General features: G+C 38.7%; 1 protein-coding gene across 19 annotated transcripts in view; it reads left to right on the top strand.

Annotated features, from left to right (window-relative positions):
- LOC123330947 overlaps positions 1 to 27,977 on the top strand; it is a 419,147-nt gene that overhangs the window by 235,887 nt on the left and 155,283 nt on the right. The window contains exon 5 of one of the 19 annotated variants that reach the window (XM_044933631.1): positions 17,859 to 18,010. The exons of the other annotated variants lie outside the window; for them this stretch is intronic. Within the exon in view, the coding sequence (XP_044789566.1) occupies positions 17,859 to 17,970 (112 nt within the window). The 3' untranslated portion in view covers positions 17,971 to 18,010. Of the gene's footprint in view, positions 1 to 17,858; positions 18,011 to 27,977 lie in introns of those variants that run through there. 19 annotated transcript variants of the gene reach the window in all.

Raw genomic sequence — 27,977 nt, 5'->3', positions numbered from 1 at the left:
ATGGGTCTATTAAGGTTTTCTATTTCTTCCTGGTTCAGTTTTGGAAAGTTATACTTTTCTAAGAATTTGTCCATTTCTTCCAAGTTTTCCATTTTATTGTCATATAGTTGCCGATAGTAGTCTCTTATGATCCTTTGTATTTCTGTGTTGTCTGTGGTGATTTCTCCATTTTCATTTCTAATTTTGTTGATTTGATTCTTCTCCCTTTGTTTCTTGATGTATCTGGCTAATGGTTTGTCAATTTTATTTATCTTCTCAAAGAACCATCTTTTAGTTTTGTTGATTTTTGCTATAGTCTTCTTTGTTTCTTTTTCATTTATTTCTGCCCTAATTTTTATGATTTCTTTCCTTTTAGTAACCCTGGGGTTCTTCATGTCTTCTTTCTCTAGTTGCTTTAGGTGTAAAGTTAGGTTATTTATTTGATTTTTCTCTTGTTTCTTGAGATAAGCTTGTATTAGCACTGCTTTTACTAAATCCCATAGATTTTGGGTTGTTGTGTTTTCATTTTCATTTATTTCTATGCATATTTTGATTTCTTTTTTTTATTTCTTCTGTGATTTGTTGGTTATTCTGAAGCATGTTGTTTAGCCTCCATATGTTTGTATTTTTCATAGTTTTTTCCCTGTAGTTGACATTTAATCTTACCACATTGTGATCAGAAAAGATGCTTGCAATGATTTCAGTTTTTTTGAATTTATCAAGGCTAGATTTATGGCCCAGGATGTGATCTATCCTGGAGAAGGTTCTGTGTGCATTTGAGAAAAAGGTGAAATTCATTGTTTTGGGTTGAAATGTCCTATAGATATCAATTAGGTCTAACTGATCCATTGTATCATTTAAAGTTTGTGTTTCCTTGCTAATTTTCTGTTTGATTGATCTATCCATAGCTGTGAGTTGGGTATTAAAGTCTCCCAGTATTATTGTGTTGCTGTTAATTTCCCCTTTCATACTTGTTAGCATTTGCCTTACATACTGTGATGCTCCTATATTGGGTGCATATATATTCATAATTGTTATATCTTCTTCTTGGATTGATCCTTTGATCATTCTGTAGTGTCCTTCTTTGTCTCTTTTCATAACCTTTATTTCAAAGTCTATTTTATCTGATATGAGTATCGCTACTCCTGCTTTCTTTTGGTCTCCATTTGCATGAAGTATCTTTTTCCAGCTCTTCACTTTCAGTCTGTATGTGTCCCTTGTTTTGAGGTGGGTCTCTTATAGACATGTATAGGGGTCTTGTTTTTGTATCCTTTCAGCCAGTGTTTGTATTTTGTTGGGGCATTCAACCCATTTACATTTAAGTTAATTATTTATAAGTATGATCCCATTGCCATTTACTGTGTTGTTTTGGGTTCAATTTTATAAATCTGTTCTGTGTTTCCTGCCTAGGGAAGATTCTTTAGCATTTGTTGAAGAGCTGATTTGATGATGCTGAATTCTCTCAGCTTTTGCTTGTCTGTAAAGTTTTTGATTTCTCCTTCATATTTGAATGAGATCCTTGTTGGGTACAGTAATCTGGGTTGTAGGTTTTTCTTTTTCATCACTTTAAGTATGTTCTGCCATTGCTTCTGGCCTGAAGAGTTTCTATTGAAAGGTCAGCTGTTATCCTTATGGAATTCCCCTTGTGTGTTATTTGTTGCTTTTTCCTTGCTGCTTTTAATATTTGCTCTTTGTGTTTGCTCTTCGTTAATGTGATCAATATGTGTTGGGGTGTTTCACCTTGGGTTTATCCTGTTTGGTAATCTCTGGGTTTCTTGGACTTGGGTGGCTATTTCATTCCCTATTTTAGGGAGGTTTTCAACTATTGTCTCCTCAAGTATCCACCTTTCTTTTTGCCGCCTTCTTCTGGTACTCCTATGATTCGAATGTGGTATGTTTAACATTGTTCCAGAGGTCTCTGAGGTTGTCCTCATTTCTTTTAATTCTTTTTTCTTTTTTCCTCTCTGATTCATTTATTTTTGCCGCTCTGTCTTCCACTTCATTTATCCTATTTTCTGCCTCAGTTATTCTACTGCTGGTTACCTCCGGAGTGCTTTTGATCTCATTTATTGTATTATTCATTATTGACTGACTCTTTTTTATTTCTTCTAGGTCCTCGTTAAACATTTCTTGTATCTTCTCAATCCTTGTCTCTAGTCTTTATCTGTAACTCCGTTTTGTTTTCAAGATTTTGGATCATCTTTACTATCATTATTCTGAATTATTTTTCAGGTAAACTCCCTATCTCCTCCTCTTTTGTTTGGTTTGGTGGATATTTATCCTGCTCCTTTACCTGCTGAGTATTTCTCTGCCCTTTAATTTTGTTTAGATTGCTGTGTTTTTCTGTAGGCTGGAAGTCTGTGGTTCCTCTTTATTGCAGAGCCTTTTCCCTGTGGGTGGGGTTGAACTAGTGGCTTGTCAAGGTTTCCTGGTCAGGGAAGCTTGAATCTGTGTTCTGGTGTGTGGAGCTGGATGTCTTCTCTCTGGAGTGCAATGAAGTGTCCAGTAGTGAGTTTTAGGGTATCTTTGGGTTTGGTGTGACTTTGGGCAGCTTGTATTTTAATGCTCAGGGCTGTGTTCCTGCATTGCTGGAGAATTAAGCAAGGTATGTCTTGCTCTGGAACTTGTTGGCTCTTGGGTTGAGCTTGGTTTCAGTGTACTTATGCAGGCTTTTGGATGAGCTCCTGTCTCCCTGGAGTCAGGAGTTTTCTGGTGTTCTCAAGTTTTGGATTTAAGCCTCCTGCCTCTGGCTTTCAGTCTTATTCTTACAGTAACCTCAAGACATCTCCATCCATACAGCAAGATGATAAAACATCTAGGTTAATGGTGAAAACCTAATGAGGGACACCCAGAGAGGTTCACAGAGTTATATGGAGATGAGAAGCGGGAGGAGGGAGATAGAGGTGACCAGGAAGAGAAGAGGGGGAATCAAAAGGGGAGAGAGCAATCTAGGCAGTAATCAATTCCATATGTGCTCTCTACAGTCTGGAACACCCAGAGAGGTTCACTGAGTTACATAGAGAAGGGAAGAGGGAGGAGGGAAATAGAGGTGACCAGGAGGAGAAGTCGCTTCAGTCGTGTCTGACTCTGTGTGACCCCATAGATGGCAGCCCACCAGGCTTCCCCATCCCTGGGATTCTCCAGGCAAGAACACTGGAGTGGGTTGCCATTTCCTTCTCCAGTGCATGAAAGTGAAAAGTGAAAGTGAAGTCGCTCAGTTGTGTCCGACTCTTTGCGACCCCAAAGACAGCAGCCCACCAGGCTCCTCCATCCATGGGATTTTCCAGGCAAGAGTACTGGAGTGGGGTGCCATTGCCTTCTCCGAGGAGGAGAAGAGGGGGAGTCAAAAGGGGAGAGATGAGTCTAGTCAGTAATCTGTTCCCTAAGTGTTCTCCACAGCCTGGAACACCCAGAGAGATTCACCGAGTTAAGTAGAGGAGAGAAGGGGGAGAGAGGAGAGAGAGGTGACCTGGGGGAGAAAAGGGAGAGTCAAAAAGGGAGAGAGAAATCAAGCCAATAATCACACCCTTAAGTAAAACTGGGTACTGAAGATTAGATTTTTAAAGGTACAAAATGGATAACAAATACCAAAAAGCAGATTAAAAAGAGTAGAGGTTAGACTCTCAAAACTGCAGTATTAAAAATATAAAACAAAATCAGTCACAGAAATTATAAAAGATATATATATATATGAAATTTGCTTTCAAAATACAGTCTTTTTTTTTGGAAGGTAATAGTAGGTTATAAAAATGAAAATTAAAGGAGTAATAAATAACTTAAAAATAAAAAATTAAAAAAATGATAATAGTAAAAATATATCTAGGAATTTCTCTGGAGCTGTTGAGGGCAGTGTGGGGTCAGTTCAGTTTCAGATAGTTCCTTGTTCCAGGTTATATTTCTTCTCAAGGTCGATAGGCCCCTTCCAATGCTTAGTCAATGTTAACTACAGGTTTTAATCTGTTGCACCTGTCACTTCCAGAGCAGTTCCCTCTTCTTTGTTTATTTTGGCTTTCTCTGTTCGCAAGTCTCTTCAGAGTGTCTAATTTCCACCCTGACCCAAGGGGGCGAAGGTGGTCACTTATTTAGGCTCCCTTGTTCAGTTGTGCTGGGCAGGGGGAGGAACACTGCAGACAAATATCACTGGTGTGTGTGGGAAGTGCTCACAGTGTATGGACCACACTGGGTTTGCCCCAGCTCACGGTGCATGTGCTTTTCTGGTCTGCACTGCTCAGGCTCCAGGTTGCTCTGCAGGGGAACTGTCCAAAGCAGGCCCTGCATTTCGTGCACTTCCCAGGTCTAAGCCGTTCAGGTTCTCGGATACTCCACAAAGGCACAGACTCGGTTGGGCATGCATTTTGTGCCCTTCCCAGGTGCGAGCAGCTCAGGTGACCAGGTGCTTGGCGAGCGCACTGCCCCAGGTGGGCGGTGCATCTTGTTACCTCCCTGGTCCCTGGTGCTCGTTTCCTGGGTGTGCCGCAAGGGCACTGTCTCAGGTGTGCTGTGTGTCTCCTCTGGGGAGCTGATCTCAGGCTGCGACCCTCCTGGCAGATATCAACCATCCAGGATCCCAGGAAGACTTGGTTAGCAACTGGGAGCCTGCTCACAGTTTGGTGGAGGATGCCGTCTCTGGGGCCAAGATTGCTCCTTGCCTTCTGGCTGCCTCTCTGCCTCCTGCCAGGAGTAGGGGGGCCATTCTGCAGCCAGCTTGCTCTCCTCTGGTATTCGCTCATTCCTTTGTTCTGTAAGCCGGCCAGGCTGTGCCTTAGGTTAGAGCTTTTCATGGGAAAGTTCTCTCTCTCTCATTATTTTTTTTTCTTCTCTCTCTGGCTATCCCACAGTTTGGGTTACTGTCTCACATTAGCTCCCTCAGATTGTCCTTGGGGCATGCAGGCCTGGTCCTTACCTAAGCATGCAACCTGAGCCTCCCTGTCCAGCCCCTGCTTGCTGGTGGCGGTCCGTGAGCATCTGGGCTACTTTTCCGCTGGGAGTTGGGGTTAGGTGCATATTCTGTGGGGTTTTTTTTCCTCCTGGTTATATTGCCCTCTGAGATTCCAAAACTCCCCACCGACCTGCCAGTGAGAGGTTTCCTGCTTTTTGGAAACTTCTCCTCCTTCATGACTCCCTCCCCAGGACGGGTCTCCGTCCCTAACTCTTTTGTCTCTTTTTTTTTTTTTTTTTTGTCATTTATATTTTATCCTATCTCCTTTTGAAGAGAATAGCCTGCCTTTCTGGGTGCCTGGTGTCCTCCACCAGCATTCAGAAGTTGTTCTGTGGAAGTTGCTCAGCATTCAAATGATCTTTTGATGAATATGTGGGGAAGAAAGTGGTCTCACCATCTTATTCCTCTGCCATCTTAGGACCACCCCCTGTCCATTTCTTTTTATTTTCTTGTCTTCCTCTAAATGTGTGGTCATTTGTGTCACAGCAAGAAGTATCCTAATATAATTACAGAAATGTATATTCTATCAGTGGGTTTTCTATCAACCACATCTTTCCCACTCATTTCATCTCTGAGTTTACCTACCCAGATATCTCTGGCCCCACTAATGGACTCTTGATCATGGCATGTGGGATGTGGGTTGGAGTTTGGTTTTATGGTGGTTTTATGTGTAGACGTCTTTGGCCGTACATGTCCAGGCAAGTTCACAAAGGCAAACACAGTCTCTGTTCAATAAAGTCATTAACCCTGAGCAGGATGTGTGCAGCCAGGCTTGTTTTCTGTGCCTGGCTTCTTCAGCAATCATATATATAGAACTTATGTTAGTACATCAATTTAATTACTTATGACACATCTTTGTAAACAACATAATTATATAGCTGTCAATGTCTCTGATGCCCTTGGAAAGCTTCCTGAATTTAATGTCATGAATTGTTGGTTGTCTCCTCCACCTACTCACCAAACACCTAGAACAACCTGTGGTGTTCTTCTAGGAAGAAGTATATGTGAACCTTCTCTTCTGAATCAGCTCACCATCAGGAACACAGAGCACTGAAAGGTTTGGCATCTTCACTAACCTGGAAACAAGCAGTTTTCTCTGGGGACTTGTAGGGAGCATGTGTTAATGGGAGCATTTATTATCTGTTGAAATCTTGGCTTGCTTGGGGACCAATTAGGGATCTCCTGAAGTCATCTCTCTTGAAACCTAACAATAACTTCAATTACAGCAATTTAGAAAATTGCATACTTTAGATATCAGCTCCCTAACTTTTTATGAAATGTTTGGCTCCGTTTTATTAAAAGCCTGCATTTCACTGAAACATACATATAATAAGAATATGTTGTAAACATATTCAAAAAGTGTGGCTCAGTGTCATAGCTTAACCTGATCCCTGTGGTTTTCTGCTATTCTCATTACACTCACTGTTAGCTATTGGTTTAAGTCTCTGAAGAAAGTATTTTGGGTCTGCCCAACTCACTCCATGTTTTCTTCTTATAGGACCTTGACAAGTTAAAGTTTTGCTTTGAAGAATGGGGATATTTGCAAAGCATTCAAAGCAGGCCTCTTTGTCCCAACCCCAGAGAAAATATAGGCTTATTTTATGGTAGAAAATAGTTGTGAGTTTGTCAAAATATTAGGTCTATTACACAAGATATTTGGGAAGACAGGTAAAAAGTACAGTAATGAAAATGTATGAAGGAAGGAATTGTAATATGGGAAATTATAACAGCATTATTCAAAGTAGGACATGGGAAAGGAAGAGGAGGGTGTGACAAATTGGGAGATTAGGAGTGACATAGATACACTATCATGTGTGAAACAGATAGCTAGAGTATAGCACAGGCAGTTCAGCTCGGTGCTCTGTGATGACCTAGAGGGATGGGATGGGTGGTGGGAGGGAGCTCCAAGAGGGAGAAGATACATGTGTACATAACTGATTCACCTCACTGTACAGCAGAAACCAAAACAACTTTGTAAAGCAATTATACTCCCCCCTCAAAATATCAACAACTCCAAACATGCAGATAATACCACTTTAATGGCAGCAAGTGAAGAGGAAGTTAAGAGCCTCTTGATGAATGTGAAAGTGGAGAGTGAAAAAGCTGGCTAAAAACTCAGCATTCAAAAAACTAAGATCATGGAATCCGGTCCTATTACTTCATGGCAAATAGATGGGGGAAATGTGGAAACAGTGTCAGATTTCATTTTCTTGGGCTCCAAAATCACTGCAAATGGTGACTGCAGCCACGAAATTAAGACACTTACTCCTTGGAAGAAAAGTTATGACAAATCTAGACAGTTTATTAAAAAGTAGAGATACCAGTTTGTCAACAAAAGTCCATTATAGTCAAAGCTATGGTTTTTCCAGTAGTCATGTATGAATGTGAGGGTTTGGGCATAAAGAAGATTGAGCACCGAAGAAGTGATGCTTTTGAACTGTGGTATTGGAGAAGACTTTTGAGAGTCCTTTGGACAGCAAGGAAATCAAATCAGTCAATCCTAAAGGAGATCAGCCCTAAATATTCATTGGCAGGATTGATGCTGAAGCTCAAATACTTTGGCCATTGGTGCAAAGAGCTGACTCGTTGGAAAAGATCCTGATGCTGGAAAAAATTGAGGGCAAGAGAAGAAGCAGGCGACAGAGGATGAGATGGTTGGATGGCATTACTGACTTAATGGATATGAGTTTGACAAAACTCAGGGAGATAGGGATAGACAGAAAAGCCTGATGTGCTGCAGTTCATTGGGGTTGCAAATAGTCAGACACGACTTAATGACTGAACAACAACAACTCAAGATATATATATATATATATATATATATATATATATCCCTCAAAATAACCAAGTAGGAACTTGAGAAGATCCTAAAAATGTTTATTGAAGGAGCAGATGTTCTAGGTCAATTTTGGTCCATATTTTTGATTTTGAAAGATATAATAAAGCTGTCTCCATTCACCAAGAGTATCTGTGCTTTGCAGAGACATGACACCATTACATATGAAAACAATACGTGCCAGTGCTCAGTTGTACAAACTATAAAAGGTGGGAGTACTATTTCACTTGCTGAGTGAAAAACTTTGTTGGGGAACTAGGTAGGTGACTTCTTCAGTTCAACCAAGGATCCACAAATTGTAACTTTTGCCTCAACTGGTCATTTTTAGAGGAATATTGCAGCTGGCAGAGAGGAGCATGGAGTTATTTGGGATTTATAGAGGTGAGGTTGGTGAGGGCTGGGAACGTCATCACATAAATATTGATGACTCTTCAGAAAGGTCTGGTTTCCCACTTTAAATTCCTGCTGATGAGTTACTCTCTTTGAAATGAAGCTACTTGTCTACAGATTAAGATGCCACCTAAGGTCACTGATTCGTTATCTGTAGGAAATGCATTTTGGATTTTGTCCTAAGGAGTTGTGCATATTTGCTCAAGACAGCTTCCCCTCCTTTTGTGGGGAATTGGGATCAACTTGAATCACTGTGTGACCAGGGAACAGATCAGTGAACAGCAAGTTAATGCCCTTGCTTTCATCTGCTAAACTCATTATGATAGGGAAGGGTCCTCAATTTTCCTAGGTAACTAATAAACATACTTAATGACTTGGTGAAAATGACAAAGAGAAATAACTTCAAGGAAAGAAGAGAAACTTTACCATTGGGGAAGCCATATTTTTATGATCTAAACACTTTTCTAAAATGATTTTCAGGAACTTTCCTGGTGGTCCAGGGTTTGGTGGTCCTTTGATTAAGACTTCTTCCACTGCAGGGGGCATCAGTTCAATCCCTGGTCAGGGAACTAGATCCTAGATGCCTTGTGCTACAGCCAAAAAACAAAGAAGTAAATGAAACAAAACAAAATTTATTTTTATATTTAAGAATTAGACTCTCCCTCCTGCAGCTCCTTGAGTCTTTTCCCCAGTTTCTGCACATTTTGGTGCTAAAGCAAATACTTGTGAGCTTCAGAGGAGAGTTCTTGGGTCCTGCAGTCCCCATGTCCCTTGGGGAGAATCAGAGATGTTTGATTGTTCACCTCTCTCCTCCTCCACTTTCTAATGTGTTAGCACAAAAGCCCAGCTCCATGGACTCCAGAGGGACAGGCTCCGAGATATCAGTTACCAGTCCATTTTCAGTTCAGTTCAGTTGCTCAGTTGCGTCCAACTCTTAGCGACCCCATGGACTGCAGCACACCAGGCTTCCCTGTCCATCACCAACTCCTGGAGCTTGCTCAAACTCATGTCCATCGAGTCAGTGATGCCATCCAACCATCTTTTTACCTGAAGGCCACACTTCTTGCCTGCTGTTTCTAACCTCTTTTCCTCCCTGCCTTACTGGTTTCTTCTGAGAATGTTTTCTTAACAGATCATTCTTCTCAAATCAGTGACTCAGGCTCTACTTCTGGAAGAACTTGTTCATAAGATGTCCATACAATTATAAAGGGATGCCAAGGTTAATTCACATAGGGATTCTTCCTGGGTGACAGTGAACAGCAGTGATTGTAAGCAGGTTGGAACTATCTTCTGCTCCACCTGACCTATTTTTGGCTCATAAAGTCCAGCAGTGAATTTGCATAATAGACTTCAATAGATTCCCTATCATCTTGCTTATCTGTCAGCAAGATATTGTAAGGTCTATTTTTATTTTATCTTTTAAAAATATATGAGAATTCTTCAAGCCTTTTTAAAAATAATTTTAAAATTTATCTTTCGCTGTGCTGGGTCTTTGTTGCTGCACAGACTTTTTTCTAGTGGCAGTGAGCAGGGGCTCCTCTGTAAGTTGTGGTGAGCAGGCTCCTCATTGCTGTGGGTTCTCTTGTGGAGATGGACTTTAGGGCATTCGGGCTTCAGTAGTTGCAGTTCCCTGGCTCTAGAGTGCAATAGTTTCGAGGCCCAGGCTTGGTTGCTCCATGGCATGTGGGATCTTCCTCAACTAGGGACTGAATCCCTGTCTCCAGCATTGGCAGGCAGAGTGTCTACCACTGAGCCACCAGGGAAGCCCCTTAGTATCTGTTTTTCAAATAGTTCAAATGGAAATTTTCTCCACTAAAGCACTGTTTTCAAGTCAACAGCATCCATTTTTAAAAATTCCATAATATATGTACATAATACCCAACTCTGATGAATTCATTAAGTATCTCAGACAGTGCTATGTCTGCTTATGCTAGGGAGCTCTTAATATGCTCTTTATGGGGAGTGTAATCATTTTTCTTCTTTAATAAAAGTGAAAGAAACAATAATAAAGCTTATAAAATGTGTACAATGAAATGATGTCTGGGTTTTATACACACAGGTTGAAAAATGTGATGTTTGGCAGCTCCTAGGAAAATTCACTTTGATTGGGTCTGTCCTGAAGCATAAATTTGCTTATGAGGCTTTAAAGTTATTTATCTAGTTCTGTGTTGAAGGTAATTAAAGACAGTTACAGAAGCATCCTAATTAGGGCGCTTATAATTTAGAATAAGTTCTAAGCCAGTTTAAGCTAGTGAAATATAAAAGCAAAGTTTGCTTTTGCTTTCATGGAGTTACATGAAATTATTGAGGTGGATACAAGTTTTTGATCCTTTGACTCTTGGGAGAGCTTCTGATTAAACCCATATTGACAGAGATTTATTTTCTAGGACTCATAGTAGTCACTTAGGAGTATATTATCTTACTTATCCTTAATTACAGCCTATGAGATAGGTATTATTTCCCCCATTTAGCCGTGAAGGAAACAGATTTGAATAGGTTACTTGTCCCAGATCACACAGCAATAGCTAGCAGAGATGGAATTCTAATCTAGGTCTGTGAGAAAATTTCTGTACCGTTTCTGGTATTTGCAGCTACTCAAAAAATGGTTAACTTTGGTCTCCTACATATTTGGTTTGAAACTGACAGTGTTTCTAAGCAGTTGAATTGGCCATCATCATTTGATGTTGAATGTATTCCTGGATTTTTGAGCAATTTATATTGATATTTAGATTATTTTATCTTTTGACATTTTTACACCAGGATGCTGGGGGAAAAGCTTGAGGTCCAGTTTTTCTCTGTGTGAGTGATACTTGGTGGAAAAAATCAATCACAAGATAGAAGGTATTCATGTGCAACTTTCTCCTACTATTTTATAGGAGGAGTGAAAAATACTTATCAGCTACTGACAAGCATCAGATTTCTCTCTCCATGTTTATGCTGGTTTCATATCACTCAGGGAGGAAGAGTGCTTGCCTTTTGATTTATGTTCTCTGACAATGAAATGTCCATGATGATTAATTTCGCTGCTCTGAGATTTTGCTGTGGTGATTACTTCTGTAGCCCCAAACCTAAAGCAGATAAATGCATTATTTCTTGCCATAGAACAACAGTTAAACTTTGTTTTAACCCTGTGATCCATGGCTTGTATTGGATGGAGTCAAGAGTAATTTGTAATTGAGATGGTTTTTTAACAATTTTTAAAATATTTTTAATGATATCTGATGTTAATCATCAGATAAGCATATATAACTGCAGATTTTTATAGGAACCTCATATATGATACTAGAGATAAAGATTTAAAGGAATTTCGAGATGTATATTTCACAAAGAGTCAGACACAACTGAGCAACTTTCTAAAAAATAAGAGATACCAAAAAGATTTAAGTAAAAAGGTGGTAATTTAAACCTTATGTTATAGGGATAAAGTGGAATAGTAAATAGCCAACTATACTAGATGAATAAATAAATCTTAAAATTAATATATGATAGAGTTTCATGCATTTATTTTAAATCATAATGTTTATAAATGTTTAAATTGTATAAGAATTATTTATAATACAATGTTGTATAAAAAATTAGGACATAAAACTGTTAATATATTATTGTCTAAAGTGATACATATAAAAGGACAGAAATACATTAATTTTAAGTATTCTCTATTTTTGGATAGTAGAACTTGAAATAAAAATTGAAGTTTGAAGGCAAAACAAGAAAATTTAAACATAGAATGTTTTCTCTGCCTGTTGACCTCCTCCTTCCCAATAGTGTGTATTATGCATTAACCAGACCTTGGCACTGACAGAAATACCTGTTCAGCCACAAAGATCAATTTTTCTTCTTCTGATGCCAGCCATTTAACTCCTTAGATGTTAACTAAGTACACATACTTCATCAATAAACATCTGTCACAAAATGTACACAAAAGTTTAGAATGTCTTTTAAAAATATTTAAAATTTTTTTTCATTTTTTTTTTCCTGGCATGATATGCACAAAGTTAAGGTCTGGAGCAAGATGCACCAGTTCGCATCCATGGGCTACATTCTGCCTGCTTCCTGTTTTTATATATGAAGTTCTATTGTAACTCAGCTGTCACACTTGTTCATGTACTTAAAATCTGTGGCTGTTTTTGTGTGGCAATAGCAGAGTTGAAGGCGATGGCACCCCACTCCAGTACTCTTGCCTGGAAAATCCCGTGGACTGAGCAGCCTGGTAGGCTGCAGTCCATGGGGTTGCTGAGAGTCGGACACGACTGAGCGACTTACCTTTCACTTTTCACTTTCATCCATTGGAGAAGGAAATGGCAACCCACTCCAGTTTTCTTGCCTGGAGAATCCCAGGGACGGGGGAGCCGTCTATGGGGGGTCACACAGAGTTGGACACGACTGAAGTGACTTAGCAGCAGCAGCAGCAGCAGAGTTGAGTTAATTGTGACTGTCAAGACTAAAGTATTTTCTGGCCCTTTTCAAGTTTGCCAACCCCTCCTCTAGAGTAATAAATCAAAGCTGTGCTAATAAATAAATTTGTATTTATATGATATCCATTTAATTTCCTTGACAGGATGTCCAGTTTTCATATGCATATTCTGGAAGCAAGTGTTTTAACTCAAAAATGATGGGGAAAAAATGGTGGGATGGGGTAGAGATAACCCTCAGCTTGTAGCATGTGTACATTTACACTCAGATCCAGACCTTGGCACTTAGTAAGCTGATGATTCATTTATTCCTGAAAGATCTTTCTAAGACTGAGAACTTATGATAGGAAAACACTAAATGGTTGAAGTTAATGACAAAATTCCCTCTTATATCTTGTGCCGTGACAATAAATGAGGGCGCCTTTCAATCTTCCCTCCCCAAACTTCTACTTTTGATTATATATAATTTTTACATTTTTGAAGGATAGAATGTTAACATTCTTTTATAAAACCACCATTTCCACTGTTGTCTTATTGCTTGTGGAAAATTGTGCAGCTAGACTGACTTTTTCTCCCAGCCCATTATTTTTTTTTTCCCCAAATAATAAGAATTGAATTCATTTTCTGTTTGGAATATATGTTAATCTAAAGGAGAATTCAGTGTCGAACATTCTCTGTAAAATCCCTGTGGGATGGACTATGTTCTTTTAAAGAGTCAGGTTTTTTTAAAATCCCTATTTCAGGAAAACATTCCTCTGCTGTATTATACTTCTTGGGTTGTATGTATCGAATAATTTATATCAGCAACAACAGGTAATTAAGTTGGATTCTTTGTAGAGAAAAACACTTTTCAGTTATCTTTTATGATTGTTTTTTTTTTTTTTTAATTTTATTTTATTTTTAAACTTTACATAACTGTATTAGATTTGCCAAATATCAAAATGAATCCGCCACAGGTTTACATGATTGTTTTTTATTTCTAACTTATTTATTGGTCCTGTAGTGATAATACTTTTTGTCTTCAATTTGTTTCTTTAGTCGTATTTTTTTTTTCTCATTCTCTGTTCTTTCACATCCTCTTGGGAATCTTGTTTTTCTTGAGTTGATGTCTTTATTATAGTTTTCCATGGAGTAAAGCACTTGTGGGAATGTTCTCTTGTTTGGGTTATATTCTTTTGTGGGTTGAGTTCCATTTTACTTGTTCACATACCTGTACCTATAGATGCATGTGTGTATGTGTGTGTATGTGTGTGTGTGTGTGTGTATACACATACACAACTTTTAACCTTTTTCCCTTCATTTTTAGGGTGATGGATTTTTCTGTTTATATGTTACACTTTTTTTTTTTTTGGTCTTTTTGCATCTTCCTTGCCCTCTCTTTTCTCTTCTATAGTATTGTTTATTGGTCTGCCTTTCAGTCCTGTGGGTCTGTGGCCGTTGTTCTACTACATTAGTTTTAACTCCTGTTCTGTATTTGAAGGGATGATAATGAAGGGGAGGAGTATGTGGTGTGGTGTGGGTTCTCTCAATTGTGGCTCCAGTCTGTATTCTGAGACTATATAAAATGCCGTAGACTGGAAGTTTTTACACCTCTTCAGAGAATATGCCCCATGGTGAAGGGAATACTCTCAGCCATCGGATCATTTCTCCAATTAGGAATTGAAGTTTCTAGAGGGTACAGGGGGAGGCTCAAGAATGGAGGATATATATATATATATATACACACACACACACACACACACACACACATACACATATATATATATATACACACACACACACATAATATCACAGTAATCCAAGTCTATGCCCCAACCAGTAACGCTGAAGAAGCTGAAGTTGAATGGTTCTATGAAGACCTACAAGACCTTTTAGAACTAACACCCAAAAAAGATGTCCTTTTCATTATAGGGGACTGGAATGCAAAAGTAGGAAGTCAAGAAACCCCTGGAGTAACAGGCAAATTTGGCCTTGGAATACGGAATGAAGCAGGGCAAAGACTAATAGAGTTTTGCCAAGAAAATGCACTGGTCATAACAAACACCCTCTTCCAACAACACAAGAGAAGACTCTATACATGGACATCACCAGATGGTCAACACCGAAATCAGATTGATTATATTCTTTGCAGCCAAAGATGGAGAAGCTCTATACAGTCAGCAAAAACAAGACCAGGAGCTAACTGTGGCTCAGACCATGAACTCCTTATTGCCAAATTCTTCAGACTTAAATTGAAGAAAGTAGGGAAAACCACTAGACCATTCAGGTATGACCTAAATCAAATCCCTTATGATTATACAGTGGAAGTGAGAAATAGATTTAAGGGCCTAGATCTGATAGATAGAGTGGCTGATGAACTATGGAATGAGGTTTGTGACATAGTACAGGAGACAGGGATCAAGACCATCCCCTTGGAAAAGAAATGCAAAAAAGCAAAATGGCTGTCTGGGGAGGCCTTACAAATAGCTGTGAAAAGAAGAGAAGTGAAAAGCAAAGGAGAAAAGGAAAGATATAAACATCTGAATGCAGAGTTCCAAAGAATAGCAAGAAGAGATAAGAAAGCCTTCTTCAGCGATCAATGCAAAGAAATAGAGGAAAACAACAGAATGGGAAAGACTAGAGATCTCTTCAAGAAAATCAGAGATACCAAAGGAACATTTCATGCAAAGATGAGCTCGATAAAAGACAGAAATGGTATGGACCTAACAGAAGCAGAAGATATTAAGAAGAGATGGCAAGAATACACAGAAGAACTATACAAAAAAGATCTTCACAACCCAGATAATCACGATGGTGTGATCACTGACCTAGAGCCAGACATCCTGGAATGTGAAGTCAAGTGGGCCTTAGAAAGCATCACTGTGAACAAAGCTAGTGGAGGTGATGGAATTCCAGTTGAGCTATTCCAAATCCTGAAAGATGATGCTGTGAAAGTGCTGCACTCAATATGCCAGCAAATTTGGAAAACTCAGCAGTGGCCACAGGACTGGAAAAGGTCAGTTTTCATTCCAATCCCAAAGAAAGGCAATGCCAGTGAATGCTCAAACTACCGCACAATTGCACTCATCTCACACGCTAGTAAAGTAATGCTCAAAATTCTCCAAGCCAGGCTTCAGCAATATGTGAACTGTGAACTTCCTGATGTTCAAGCTGGTTTTAGAAAAGGCAGAGGAACCAGAGATCAAATTGCCAACATCTGCTGGATCATGGAAAAAGCAAGAGAGTTCCAGAAAAACATCTATTTCTGCTTTATTGACTATGCCAAAGCCTTTGACTGTGTGGATCACAATAAACTGTGGAAAATTCTGAAAGAGATGGGAATACCAGACCACCTGGTCTGCCTCTTGAGAAATCTGTATGCAGGTCAGGAAGCAACAGTTAGAACTGGACATGGAACAACAGACTGGTTCCAAATAGGAAAAGGAGTACGTCAAGGCTGTATATTGTCACCCTGTTTATTTAACTTATATGCAGAGAACATCATGAGAAATGCTGGACTGGAAGAAACAAGCTGGCATCAAGATTGCCGGGAGAAATATCAATCACCTTAGATATACAGATGACACCACCCTTAGGGCAGAAAGTGAAGAGGAACTCAAAAGCCTCTTGATGAAAGTGAAAGTGGAGAGTGAAAAAGTTGGCTTAAAGCTCAACATTCAGAAAACGAAGATCATGGCATCCGGTCCCATCACTTCATGGGAAATAGATGGGGAAACAGTGGAAACAGTGTCAGACTTTATTTTTCTGGGCTCCCAAATCACTGCAGATGGTGACTGCAGCCATGAAATTAAAAGACGCTTACTCCTTGGAAGGAAAGTTATGACCAACCTGGATAGCATATTCAAAAGCAGAGACATTACTTTGCCAACAAAGGTCCGTCTAGTCCAGGCTATGGTTTTTCCTGTGGTCATGTATGGATGTGAGAGTTGGACTGTGAAGAAAGCTGAGCATCGAAGAATTGATGCTTTGAACTGTGGTGTTGGAGAAGGCTCTTGAGAGTCCCTTGGACTGCAAGGAGATCCAGCCAGTCCATTCTGAAGGAGATCAGCCCTGGGATTTCTTTGGAAGGAATGATGCTAAAGCTGAAACTCCAGTACTTTGGCCACCTGATGTGAAGAGTTGACTCATTGGAAAAGACTCTGATGCTGGGAGGGATTGGGGGCAGGAGGAGAAGGGGATGACAGGGGATGAGATGGCTGGATGGCATCACTGACTCGATGGACGGGAGTCTCAGTGAACTCCGGGAGTTGGTGATGGACAGGGAGGCCTGGCGTGCTGTGATTTATGAGGTTGCAAAGAGTCGGACACGACTGAGTGACTGATCTGATCTGATCTGATACACACATAACTGATTTGCATTGTTGTTTGGCATAAACCACACAGCTTTGTAAGGCAATTATCCTCCAATTAAAAAGTTAAAAAAATCCAAAAAACTGAAGTTTTTCTTTTTTCAGAGTGTATCAGGCCCAGAATCATTTTCTACCACTACTCAGAGTGGGGTAAAGATAATGAAACTCACATAGTAGTTAATTTCCTATGGTACTGGTGAAAGGATAGGATTATTTTCAAATCATATTTTGACATCTCAGAGGTGACAGTTAAGACAGGGGCTGGCACTGCCTTCTGAACTCTGCTATTTGATTTTATATGTATTTATTTGGATGCCAATTTACTTTAATTTCATGATATTAAATCCTCGCTTCCCTCTTGATTATTTGATATTGGAGAAGTTTTTTGAGGCAGATACTGTTTTTTGTTGTTTGATTATATTTTAGAAGAAGAAGATTCTGTTACCAGTCATCACTCTATTTTCTTTACCCAGAGGTCCTGTATCTTTATTCTAATTGAGATTTTTTTTTCTTATTTAAATGCTTGCTTTAGTGTCATTCTTCAAATAGCACAGGTTGTTTAGTTTCTTTTAAAAAGTCAATTTTATTTTTTAAGATGGTTTTAGCTTTATGGAAAAAATGTGAAGACAGTATAGTTTCCAAATATCTTGCAACCAGTTTCCTTTCTATTATTACTGTCTTGTATTACATTGCTATCATTAATTACCCATTATCGATACATTATTATTGAATAAAATCCATACCTTCTTCAGATTTCCGTAGTTTTTACCTGATGTCCTTTTTCTGTCTAGGATCCCATCCAGAATTATATTTAATCCTTAGGCTCTTCTTGGTAGTGACAATTTCTCAGACTGTCCTTATTTATGATGACCTTGACAGTTTGAGGACTATTGGTCAGATATTGTGTAGAATGTCCTCTAGAGGGATTTTCATGATGTTTTTCTCATGATTAGACTGAAGTTGCACGTTTTGGAGAAGGAGACTGCATCGTATCATGTCAAGGGGGCATATTATCAACATGACTCATCACTGCTGATGTTGACCTTGATGATCTGGGTGAGGTAGTGCTTGTCAGATTTCTCAACTGTAAGTGACTCTTTTTATTCTCTTTTCATACTGTACATTTCGGAAGGAAGACATTATTCGCAGTGCACACTTAAGGAGATATTCCTTGAGGTTTGAGCATCTACCTAAATTATGTGAAATTCTTCTGCCTGGGAGAAATGTTCTCTTCTACTGTATTTATTTATTTCATCCTTTATTTATATCAGTAGGGACCTATGGATATTTATTTTATACTTTGGGTTGTCATCCAATACTACCCTATTTTGGTCTTCACTTTGTTCCAGTTTTGGCCATTGGGAGCCCTTTTTGGTTGGCTCTGTGTCCATTTGAAATACTCTCATCATTCTGTATCTTTGCCCCAGTACTTCTTTCTGGTATATTTCCCACTCCAGTTATAGAATTGGCCATTTCTCGAAGGCTGCTCAATTCCTTTTATTGGACAAAGTATTAGGAACAAAGAATTGGATGCTGGTTGTTATTATTGCTGCTGGGATCATTGCTTCTAAGCCCTCTCAGCTTATAGAGCAAGGAAATCAAAAGGTATACACTAGTGTATATATCTGGAGTAGGAAATGGCAACCCACTCCAGTATCATTGCCTGGAGAATCCCAAGGACAGAGGAGCCTGGTGGGCTATAGTCCATAGGGTCACAAAGAGTTGGACACGACTGAGCACACACTGAAAGAAAGTGTATTTATACATGTGTGTATGTGTGTGTGTGTGTATATATATATATGTATACTAATATATATACAATATATATTGTACATGTACTATACATACACTATATATATTCACACACATACATACACACAGAGATCTATAAATATTTCTATAGCAATATCCATATTAAGCTAAATGTGAATTCATACTGATATCTCCAACTCTAACCCATGAAAATACAGATCATTCTAGCCTCCTCTCTTGCTAATCTGTAAACTCATATCCCAGCCATGAGAAACCTGACTCTCACTATTGGACACCCATTTGCTTAATTATTCAATTTCATTTTATATGTCTGGTAACAGTGTAATTTTTAACCCATGTCCCCATGGGAAACAACTTGACCAGCTAGAGTGTAGTGCTTATGCATACGTAGTTTTTCCTCTGTCTTTAGTTTTATGGACTCTGCTCATTTCCAAAGGTACTTATGTCATTAACTTAATCCTTGCTCACATTTAGTAGGGCTGTTTCATACAAATATAATAAAATTAGATTGTTTTGTCACATTTTACATTCCATACTGAAATTTCCTGTGATCTCCTACATAATTTCATCAAAATCTATGTAGTTTAAGGTTCATTCTTTGTGTGTAAAGGGCCATGGGTTTTGAAAAAATTGTAGTATCATGTACTCACAATTATCGAATCATGCAAAATAGTTTCACTGCTCTAAAAACCTCCCTGTGCCTCACCATTCTAATGTTCCTCCCTTCCCTCTTTATCCTGGAAACCACTGATCTTTTCCCATGTTTGTAGTTTTGCTCTGTCCAGAATATCACATAATTGGAATCATATAAGATACAGGCATTTCAGATAGGTTTCTTTCACTTAGCAGTATGCATTTAGGATTCATTCTTTTATGTCTTTTCTTAGTTATTGCTTTTCATTACTGAATCAAAATTCTATTGTATGGATATACTACAATTTGTTTATTCACTTTTTAAAGGATATCTTAGTTGCTTTCAGTTTTGGGTGATGGCAACCCACTCCAGTACTCTTGCCTGGAAAATCCCACGGACGGAGGAGCCCAGTAGGCTACAGTCTATGGGGTCGCAAAGAGTCCGACAAGACTGAGCAACTTCACTTCACTTCAATAAAGCTGCTAAAAACATTTACATTGCAAGTTTTTATAGGGACATAAGTTTTCAAATCAGTTGGATAAATATCTAGAGGCATGATTGCTGGATTGTGTGAGAAGATCCACATTTAACTTTGTTAAGAAGTTCTGGTTTTTTTTTTTTTGGTTGAGTTTACATAGACAATAATGTCATCTCATCTGTGAAAACAGATAATTGTATTTCTTCCTTTCCTTGTATTTTGTATCTTTCATTTTCTTTTATTATCTCACTTCACTATTCATATCTTCTAGTGATATTAAATATGAGTTGTCAATGCATCTTTATCTTGCTCCTGATCTTAGGAAGAACGTGTTCATTTTCTCACTATTAATTATGATGTTCAGTTCAGTTCAGTTGCTCAGTCGTGTCCGACTCTTTGTGACCCCATGAATCGCAGCACGCCAGGCCTTCCTGTCCATCACCAACTCCCGGAGTTCACTGAGACTCACATCCATCGAGTCAGTGATGCCATCCAGCCATCTCATCCTCTGTCATCCCCTTCTCCTCCTACCGCCAATCCCTCCCAGCATCAGAGACTTTTCCAATGAGTCAACTCTTCACATGAAGTGGCCAAAGTACTGGAGTTTCAGCTTTAGCATCATTCCCTCCAAAGAAATACCAGGGCTGATGTCCTTAAGAATGGACTGGTTGGCTCTCCTTGCAGTCCAAGGGACTCTCAAGAGTCTTCTCCAACACCACAGTTCAAAAGCACAAATTCTTCTGCGCTCAGCCTATGATGTTAGGCATCCAATTTTTCTAGATGTTCCTTATCATGTTGAGGAAGTTCCCCTCTATTTGTATTTTGCTGACGTGTTTTATAATAAATCGGTGTTGAATAATGTCAAATGCTTTCTCTCTATCAATTGATGTGGTTAAATGACTTTTCTTCTTTAGTCTGGTAATATAGTGGTTAAATGGATTGATTTTTTAAAAAACTTGACCCAGTCTTGCATAGCTGGGGTAAATCCCATGACTTGGCCATGGCATATAATTCTTTTTACACATAGTTTCATTAAATTTGATGATGTTTTGTTGAGGATTTTTACATCTGTGTCCATGAGAGACATTGATCTTTAGTTTGCCTTTCTTGTAATGTCTTTGTCTTGTTTTAGAATTAGAGTAATTCTCTTCTTATAGAATTGAGTTATAACATGTTCCTTCTGCTTCTGTTTTCTGGAAGAGATTGCAAAAAATTGGCATCATTTCTTCCTTAAATATTTGGTGGAATTAACTAGTGAAAATTTCTGGGCCTGATGCTTTTTGGGGAAAATGGTATTAATTATTGAGTCCGTTTATCTCATAGATTTAGGTTTTACCAGATTATCCATTTCTCCCTGCAAGTTTTGATAGTTTGTGGGTTTAAAGTAATTGATCCATTTAATCTAAGTTACTGAATTTGTAATGACCAAGTTGTTTATGGTATTCTTTGCTATCATTTTAACGTCCGTGGAACTGGTAGTGATAATTCTTCTTTCATTTTTGTTATTTGCAATTTGTCCTCTCTCCCTCTGTTTGGTGATCTTCACAAAAGGTTTGTTAATTTTAAAGATTTTTTCAAAGAGCCAACTGGTTTTAGTTTGCTTGTTATATAAATATATGTATATGTACTTTCTCACAGGGAGAAATAGTTTATAGGGGTACAGGGCTTCCCACATGGCTCAGTGGTAAAGAATCTGCCTGCTAATGCAGGAGGCACAGGTTTGATCCCACAGTTGGAAAGATCCCCTGGAGTAGGAAATGGCAACCCTCCAGTATTCCTGCCCGGAAAATTCCATGGAGAGAGGAGCCTGGTGGGCTACAGTCCATGGGGTTGCAAAGAGTCAGTCAGTATCATTGAGCCACACACACACATACACACACACTCGGTTGTTGTATTTTTTAGATTCCACATATAAGTGATACCCTATTTGTCTTCTTCTATATGTCTTGGCTGATACCCTCCAGGTGTATTCATGTTGCTGCACATGGCAACATTTCGTTCTTTTTATGACTGAGTAATATTCCATTGTGTGTGTGTGCATACCACATCTGTTTATCCATTCATCTGTTGATAGACACAGAGGTTGCTTCCGTATCTTGGCAATTATAAATAATGCTGTTATGAACAGTAGGGTGTATGTGTTCTTTTCTAGGGTACATGATCTTTTCAAATCAACATTTTTGGATTTTTTCAAATATATAACCAGGAGTAGAATTGCTGAGTCATATGGTAGCTCCATTTTTAGCATTAGTTTTTGGTCACTAATTTTCTTGCTGTTTTCCTATTTTCAACTTGATTAATTTCTGAACTATTTTATTACTATTTCTTTTCCTCTGTCAGTTTAAATTGCTATTCTTTCTCTACTTTCCTGTTATGGAAGCTGAGATAATTGATTTTCATTCTTTAGTATTTTATAATATGTAAATTTAATGGTATAATTTTACCTCTGAGCACCACTTTTGCCACATTCTACAAATTGTGTTAAATTGTACTTCCATTTTCATTTAGTTCCAAATACTCAAAAATTTCCCTTGAGAATTCTTTGACCTATAAAGTAATTAAAAATATGTTGTTTAATCTCCAGATATTTGGGGATTTGCCACCTCCTTTTCTGTTATGAATTTCTATTTTAATTATTGATTGAGAATAGACTTTGTATAATTTCTTTCCTTTTAACTTTTTTATGATATGCATGTGTATTATAGCTCAGAGTGTGGTCTATATTTGAGAATATTTTGTGTGAGTCTGAGAAGAATGGTTATTCTGTTTTTGGATGCAGCATTTTATAAATGTCAGTTAGATCAAGTTGAATGACATAGTTGTTTAGGTCATTTCTACTGTAACTGATTTTCTGTCTACTTGATCTATTAATTACATAAAGAGAGGTGTTTGACACCTCCACCTCCAAAAATGAACTTGCTTATTTCATTTCTATCAATTCTTAACTCATGCATGTTAATTAATACTGTTAGGTGCAAACATGTATTGACCACTTTATCATTATGTAATTCCCTTCTTTACCACTGGTTTGTTTCTTTGGTCTGAATTCTGTTTTGTCTAAAATTAATATAGTTACTCCAGCTTTCTTTTGATTAGTACTAGATAATATATATTTCTCTCTCCTAATATTTTAACTGTTGCATATAAAATCTTTTAATTCATATATAATTTTTAATTATTTATGAAAATGCTTTATATATATATATATTTAGTATAGAAATAGAAATGAAAAAAATACATAACCCCACTATACAGAAGTAACTGTAGTTAAAACAGGTGTTTTCTCTTTTTTTAACTTTTTCCTCTTTGAGTACATAGAAACTGAGTCTATACTGGAATTCGGAGTATCGGAGAAGGCAATGGCACCCCACTCCAGTACTCTTGCCTGGAAAATCCCATGGATGGAGGAGCCTGGTAGGCTGCATGCAGTCCATGGGGTCACGAAGAATTGGACACAACTGAGCGACTTCACTTTCACTTTTCACTTTCATGCTTTGGAGAAGGAAATGGCAACCCACTCCAGTGTTCTTGCCTGGAGAATCCCAGGGACGGGGGAACCTGGTGGGCTGCCGTCTATGCCGTCTATGGGGTCGCACAGAGTCGGACACGACTGAAACGACTTAGCGGCAGCAGCAGCAGCAGCAGCAGGGATGTCTTGGTAAAAAAGTAGGAAGAACTCACACGAAGTTTCTATAAATTAGGGGATAAGAGACTTCACATTCTCTATGCTTATTTTTCCTGAGTCGGTAACATATCTATGCAGCACCACATTCATAAAGGTATTTGTTTCTCAGATTCTCCAAACTTTGATTCTGAATGTATTTCTCTCCCCTAGAAAAAACAATTTTAACACTTTGCTCAATATCTGTATGTAGAATATATATTCTGTGCATATTCAAGAATAGGTACTTTAAATTGTTAAATTCATTTTTGGCTGTGCTGGGTATTCATTACTCTGCACAAGTTTTCTCTAGCTGAGGTGAGTGGGGTCTACTCTTGGCTGTGGTGCATGGGCTTTTTATGGAGGTGACTTCTCCCATTGCAGAGCACCAGCTCTAGACATGTAGACTCAGTCATTGCAGATCACAGACTCTGAGTTGGAAGTTTTGGCACACAGGCTTAGTTTCCCTGTGGCATATGGGATCTTCCTGGATCAGGGTTTGAACTTTTGTCTCCTGCATTGTGAGACAGATTCTTAACCACTGGACCACCAGGGAAGCCCAAGAATAGGTACTTTATTAATACAACTGTATGTGCTATAAATACTGTCCAGTCCTAGTTTTTGATATGTGACTGAGTATCTCAGATAATTTTCCATTTCAGTAGCTACAGAATTTCTTCCTTTGAGCATTTGAAAATTATTCCCTTTGTATATATGTACTATAATTGATTTGACTGCTATCCCATTGACGTACATTTAGATTATTTCAAGGGTTTTGCTAATATAAATACTGCTACAATGAATATCTTGTACACATGACTTCACACTTCAGAGAGAGAGTATATGTGTGTTCATAGCACATTCCTAAATTTGAAGTTCCTTGGTGAATGGGTATATGCTTTACAATTTTGATAGAAAATGAGGTCGTTGAATTTCTAGCCATCAAGAGTTCACCACGTTATGTTTCCAAGAACAACACATAAAAATATAGTTTTCCACAGTCCTGCCAACATTATGTTTACCAAATTATCTGTGTTAGTATTCCATCTAACAGTTTTGCTGTCTCATTATAGGTTCATTTCTCTAAAAGAAAGGTTTAAGAACCGTTTCACGTGTGTAGCAGCTGTGGTTTTCTCTGAACCAGCTGTTCATATTGTTTACTCGTGTCTCAGTTCTATTGTTGCTTTTACCTTGTGACCCATAGGAATTCTTTGTGTAAGTTAGTCCTCTGTGATATGAATTGAATGTTTTGGGGTTTTTTTTTTTGCTATGTAAACATTAAACAGTTTTGTGTAGTTGAACCCAGATCCTTTCTCGCATGTCTCTGGGCTCTACTATCAACCTTAGGAATGCACTTTTCACTGTGGTGCCATCAGAGAATCTTGCCTTTGGTTTCTTCTGGTACATTTATGATTTCCTTCTTGCTTAGTTATTTTATTCATTAGGTTTTTATCTTGCTGTGAGGTATAAAGGAGGAATCAAGCCTTATTTTTATGGGATTGCTAATTTTTTTTAATATCATTAAAACTTTTTCTTCATGATTTTGAAATGTGACCTTTATTACATGTTACATTACTGTATATGATTGAATCTGCTTCAGGATGTATGATCTTGTTCTCTTGGTGTGTGTGAATACCACATACGTGTGAGTGTTTGGTGTGTGTGTATGTGTGTGTATATATATATATATGTATATATGAAAAATATGTAAAATGTGCCTAATATGCATTCGGTGTGCTTCTCTTGTCTGTTACATTGAGACACAAACCTAGTACACTTTCTTAGATGCCTCAGGCTTTCTGTCTGTTTTCTGCTTTAGTTTTTGTTCGAGCTGGGTTGGTTTTTCTCTACTTTTTGGACATAAATGAAACATCGTGGTGAGGGACCCAGATCTTGCTTCCCTAGTGGTCCTGAGAGGCTGGCTGCAGCAACCTGGAAGTGTGGGAAAGATAGTTCCCTATGACCAATATGGAAAGAGCCAGACAGGCACATGCCCTAACTTTGCCAGCTATCTGGAGAAGCCTTCCATGTGGATTTTGAGGTGTGGTGGGTTATACTGAGGTATAATCCATCTGTCACGCGAGGGATCAGGTTGATGGCCAAATACATTGACTTTGTCCCCCAAAGATTATAAGGCCCCAACCTTTTTCTTTTTTTGGTATCATTGTGACTTTCCTCACTGAATTGGTTTTGTGACAATGTTGGCAATAAACAATAAAGTCTAAATCTGTGTATTTGCCTAAAAAAGGTTTTGTCTAAAAAAATGCTTTGGATTGTCTTATACAGATTACCTGAATTTCTGGTTGTATTTCATGGCAGGAGTGTTTTCCTTGCATAGTTACAAATTTCCTAATTGCCTTAGTATAAGTATTTGCTCTTCCCAGTCCATTCTGAAGGAGATCAGCCCTGGGATTTCTTTGGAAGGAATGATGCTAAAGCTGAAACTCCAGTCCTTTGGCCACCTCATTGGCCAAAGAGTTGACTCATTGGAAAAGACTCTGATGCTGGGAGGGATTGGGGGCAGGAGGAGAAAGGGACGACAGAGGATGAGATGGCTGGATGGCATCACTGACTCGATGGATGTGAGTCTGAGTGAACTCCGGGAGTTGGTGATGGACAGGGAGGCCTGGTGTGCTGCGATTCATGGGGTTGCAAAGAGTCGGACGTGACTGAGCGACTGATCTGATATGAAGTCTTAAATATTATGAGAAAGATATTCTCAGTCCCCATTCAATAGCAAGATCTGCCAGAGTAGTTGCTCAGAGCCTGGGCCATACTCATCAATCTTTTCCAATGGGTTTGGCATCATGCAGGACACTGAGGACGAGAAGATGTGGATTTAAATAAGGAGTATAACATATGTCTCTTTCTTTCAGGAGCATCAGGATTGTGCTAAGGAAGCTGACTGAAGAGGGAGTGATAGGAAATTTTCGTATGGCAGCAGCTTCTGTCCCTTAAACTCACTTGCTACATGTAGCCACTTAGAGTATTTTGGCCTGTTCTCTGCTCAGCAGCACTGCTGCATTTTGCAACAGACAACACTGGCTTTATCAATAGATACTTTGCTTTTGAAATGAAAAAATAGGCATTTTATTATCATGGTTGATTGGATACAGCCCATAACCTAATGCAAATGATTTTTTTAAATACTCCCTCCATTTGTATGGTTAATCCCAGGAATTTGAATTTTGGAAAGAAGTTTATTAGAAATATACTCCAGTGTTTACTTTTTGAGAAAAGCCAATAGATCTCCTAAGACATACCTGAGAAGGTACACATTACACGATGAATTAGCTTTGCTATGCATGCAGTTCTGTGACAGTGACAAGAAGGAAAATGAAGCCATGTAATCCGAGGCAGCTGAGAAATTGTGAGGTATGGGGTCCCTATAGACTTGTATTTATTATCTCCACTGGTTGTGTAAGTGAGCTGAAATAGGCAACTTTTCCCAGAAGCTTGACCTTAGCATTTAGAATGATGGTGGCCACAGGTGACAGCTGTAGGAATTGAGTGTATTAGTTTGCTGGCGTTGCCGTAATAAAGTACCACAGAGCAATGCCTTAAGCAACAGAAATGTATTTCTTCAAAGTTGTGGAGACTAGAGTTTAAGATCCAGGTGTCAGCAAGGTTGATTTCTCCTCAAGGTCTCTCTCTTTGGCTTATAGATGGCTGCTGCTACTGCTGTGTAAGTCATTTCAGTCGTGTCCAACTCTGTGCGACCCCATAGATGGCAGCCCACCAGGCTCCCGCGTCCCTGGGATTCTCCAGGCAAGAACACTGGAGTGGGTTGCCAGTTCCTTCTCCAATGCATGAAAGTGAAAAGTGAAAGTGAAGTCGCTCAGTCATGTCTGACCCTTAGCGACCCCATGGACTGCAGCCCACCAGGCTCCTCCATCTGTGGGGTTTTCCAGGCAAGAGTACTGGAGTGGGGTGCCATTGCCTTCTCCATATAGATGGCTACCTTCCTGCTTTGTCTTCATCACATGGTCTTCTTTCTGTGTGTGTCTGTGTTATAATCTCCTCTTCTTATTAGGACACTAGTCCTATTTTATGTAGTGAGATTTTGGGGGAAATCACCACATTTTTTGAGGGCACTGGGCTAGGAAATCAGAAGATTTATGAGGTGATTATTCCTTTTTATAAAAAATTAATTTTTATTAGAGTCTAGTTGCTTTACACTGTTGTGTTAGTTTCTGCTGTACAGCAAAGTGAATCAGTTATACACACACATGTCTGATTTTTATTAGATTTATTTCTGATTTAGGTCAACACAGACAATAAAGTAGAATTCCCTGTGCTATACAGTACGTTCTCATACAGAGAAACCTATATGCAGGTCTGGAAGCAACAGTGAGAACTGGACATGGAACAACAGACTGGTTCCAAATAGGGAAAGGAGTACGTCAAGGCTGTATATTGTCACCCTGCTTATTTAACTTATATGCAGAGTACATCATGAGAAACGTTGGGCTGGTTAAAGCACAAGCTGGAATCAAGATTGCCGGGAGAAATATCAATAATCTCAG

The sequence above is a fragment of the Bubalus bubalis genome, chromosome 21, assembly GCF_019923935.1.
Source record: "Bubalus bubalis isolate 160015118507 breed Murrah chromosome 21, NDDB_SH_1, whole genome shotgun sequence".
Lineage (NCBI taxonomy): Eukaryota > Metazoa > Chordata > Mammalia > Artiodactyla > Bovidae > Bubalus > Bubalus bubalis.
Note: the sequence above shows the minus strand (reverse complement) of the source record. Positions and strands in the feature narration are given on the sequence as shown.